This window comes from Alternaria novae-zelandiae, assembly GCF_023758075.1.
Source record: "Alternaria novae-zelandiae strain BMP 2774 chromosome Unknown scaffold_7, whole genome shotgun sequence".
Classification (NCBI taxonomy): domain Eukaryota; kingdom Fungi; phylum Ascomycota; class Dothideomycetes; order Pleosporales; family Pleosporaceae; genus Alternaria; species Alternaria novae-zelandiae.
The window spans coordinates 484566-485767 of NW_026056967.1; the positions used below are offsets into that span (position 1 = coordinate 484566).

A 1202-nucleotide genomic window follows, 5' to 3' on the forward strand; every position below is an offset into this window, starting at 1 on the left:
AAAAGTACCTAGGTAACCTGCCTAATTGCAAAAGTGTGAAGCAAACTGTGAGACAATATAGCAACGTGTGAAAATTACATGAGCGTTTGTAGTTCCTTAGATACCAAAGTAGTCGATACTAAGAAGTGAATGAACCAGAAGCCAAACACTTCCGCCGTTAGCTCCGCCCAATCCAATTTCTACCAACCCGCAAGACTAACGCAGTGACCTTTGAGCCTATGACCCTTCTCATACGCCAACTCTCGATTCAGGTGCCTTGTTGCTGCGCATCAACACCTCACTTCTCTCCACCATGTCGCAACCCAAGCTATCCGCATGGCTCGTACTCCCATGCATGATCCTCTCCCTCCTCATCACCCGCTTCCTTACAGCGCTCTTCACATCACACAACGAGCGCGGCCTGAGCATAGTCGCCAAAGCAGCACTCATCTTCGTCGCAACACTCGTCCTCACCACAACAGCAGCGACGTCACTGTTCCAATCTCTAGAGACCACGCAGCCACATACCAGAAACGTTCTGCGGAAGAGACGCAACGTCTCGCCCTTGCGCGAAGAGCGCATTCAGGCGTGGCGCGTCAACACTGCGCCGACTCTCCACTGGAGCTCTTCCTCGTCTGATGAGGATGTGAAGGCAGTGAAGCAGAAGCTTGTTAAAGAGAAGAAGGAGAGGCGAGATGAGAAGTCGTTGAGGAAGCGGTTGATGCGGAAGTTCAAACCAAGGCGGAGTGAAATGCTTGGGGGTAGGAAAGAGACTATTGAGGTTGTTGTGAGGGAAGATCCTTGGGCCTAGATACCGAGGGATGGAAAAGGCACGATTGATCTTCTGAGTGTGTACAATAATGCAGGGTTGTAGGCGATATTTGGGTGTGACACCTATCACTGGCGACTTGCCCCGTCTGCTTCTTCCCATCTCATCGAAATTCCCATTTGGTAGACACCGGATGTACAAAAAGGTAGCGAGCAGAAAGTTTTGAACACTCGAGCAACGTACATCCAAGCACAACTTCAACTCCCGTCAGTCGAATTCCAACGCATGACACAACCAGCTCAACACTCACTTCTTCACGCTCGTGCCTATCATCTCCAACACCAACCAATACCCTCCCATCCCCAACACTCCCCTCACCACCCCCTCAATATCTCACCACAACCCTCGACATAGCCCTAACCTCCGCCTCCGCCTCCAGAATCTCCAGTATCTC

General features: G+C 51.1%; 1 protein-coding gene across 1 annotated transcript; it reads left to right on the forward strand.

Annotated features, from left to right (window-relative positions):
* Positions 1-292: 292 nt before the first annotated feature.
* J4E88_004169 (uncharacterized protein) lies at positions 293-790 on the forward strand (the record flags this gene model as incomplete). Its single annotated transcript, XM_049397816.1, has 1 exon — positions 293-790. The coding sequence occupies one exon, from the start codon at positions 293-295 to the stop codon at positions 788-790; it is 498 nt and encodes a 165-aa protein (XP_049256261.1).
* Between the last annotated feature and the right edge of the window lie 412 nt (positions 791-1202).